We start from the raw sequence: 1,152 nt of genomic DNA, 5'->3' as shown, positions 1-1,152 counted from the left end.
ACCTGAACGGACCCTTTGTGAAGCTATTTGAAACTACTTTTTGTTTGTAATTCCTTTTTTTCAGAAGAGTGTAATAGTAACCACATGTACCGCAACACTTTCATTTCTTTTCTTTCCTGAAACTGAAACAACTAGTCTTTTTACAGCATAAGTACTTTTGTTTTGGTTGTACCATCGGGTAAGCATGGTGTTTGGGCTTTTTTCACAGTCATTAAGCTGCATGAATACATTGCGAAATATATATATGTTTTCTGAGGTGAAAGAATGACACTGTAAAGTGTTTTTTTAGTGAGTTATCCATTCTAATTTTTTTGCTTCCTTTTTTGATGTGTACAGGGGGTTTGTGGAGTTTGTTTCAACCATTGCAAGTATGAGAGCAAGGGAAGCGGTTTCAACATGGTTGCATGGGAGGAGTTCAAGAATGCAGGGGTAACCAACTCCTAACTTTTTGTACTAATGTCATCACAATACTCACAACTTTTTGTGGTGACATCACTCCGAACTTTTTTGTTTTTTTGTTCAAATCAGGTTGTGCCTTGCAATGAAAGGGCCCGTTTCAACAATCTGACAGGAGAGAAGGTGACGTTTGTGTCAAACCAACGGGCATACACTGTAAGGTGTTACAAGGGTCGCACAAAGAGCGCTATGTATGGGAGAGGTTGGAGGAAGTTCTATGAAGACAACAATCTGGGCAAGGGTCAGATGGTGGTGTTCCACCTGGATGAACCTTCACCTACGGCATCTATTTTGTGGTTCCAGGTGGGCAACGGCTCTAAAGATGAACAGCCTATGGAAGAGGGTGATCCCATTGAAGATTCAGATTCAGGTAATGAGGATGGAGAAGCTTCAAGCGATGATGGTGAAGGCATTGTTCGCACTAGGGGGCTTTTGCTTAATGAGATAGAGGATGCTCAGCTACAAGGGTTGCTGCCTCTCAGTGATGGTTTCATTGGGTTTGCTTTTGTTCACCGCCTGACAAGGACTGACATTCGCTTGGGCATGATGGTATGTATCTCTTTGTCTTCGTTTTTTCTTTTTTTTGTATGTGTATGCTACAGGCATATATATGTGAACACACAATGCAAATATGATTCCTTGAAAGAGAAGGGGCGAGGGGTAATATATGTATGCTACAGGCATATATATGTGAAC

The 1,152-nt window shown here is 41.1% G+C and overlaps 1 protein-coding gene across 1 annotated transcript in view; it reads left to right on the top strand.

The window, feature by feature from the left end:
- Positions 1-1,152, top strand: part of LOC119331224 — a 4,145-nt gene that overhangs the window by 2,042 nt on the left and 951 nt on the right. The window contains exons 2-3 of the mRNA XM_037604399.1: positions 337-429; positions 529-1,005. Of these exons, the coding sequence (XP_037460296.1) occupies positions 337-429; positions 529-1,005 (570 nt within the window). The remainder of the gene's footprint in view (positions 1-336; positions 430-528; positions 1,006-1,152) is intronic.

This window comes from Triticum dicoccoides, chromosome 7A (assembly GCF_002162155.2).
Source record: "Triticum dicoccoides isolate Atlit2015 ecotype Zavitan chromosome 7A, WEW_v2.0, whole genome shotgun sequence".
NCBI classification, from domain to species: Eukaryota; Viridiplantae; Streptophyta; class Magnoliopsida; order Poales; family Poaceae; genus Triticum; species Triticum dicoccoides.
The sequence above is the reverse complement of the archived record's forward strand: the minus strand, read 5'-3'. Positions and strand labels throughout refer to the sequence as shown.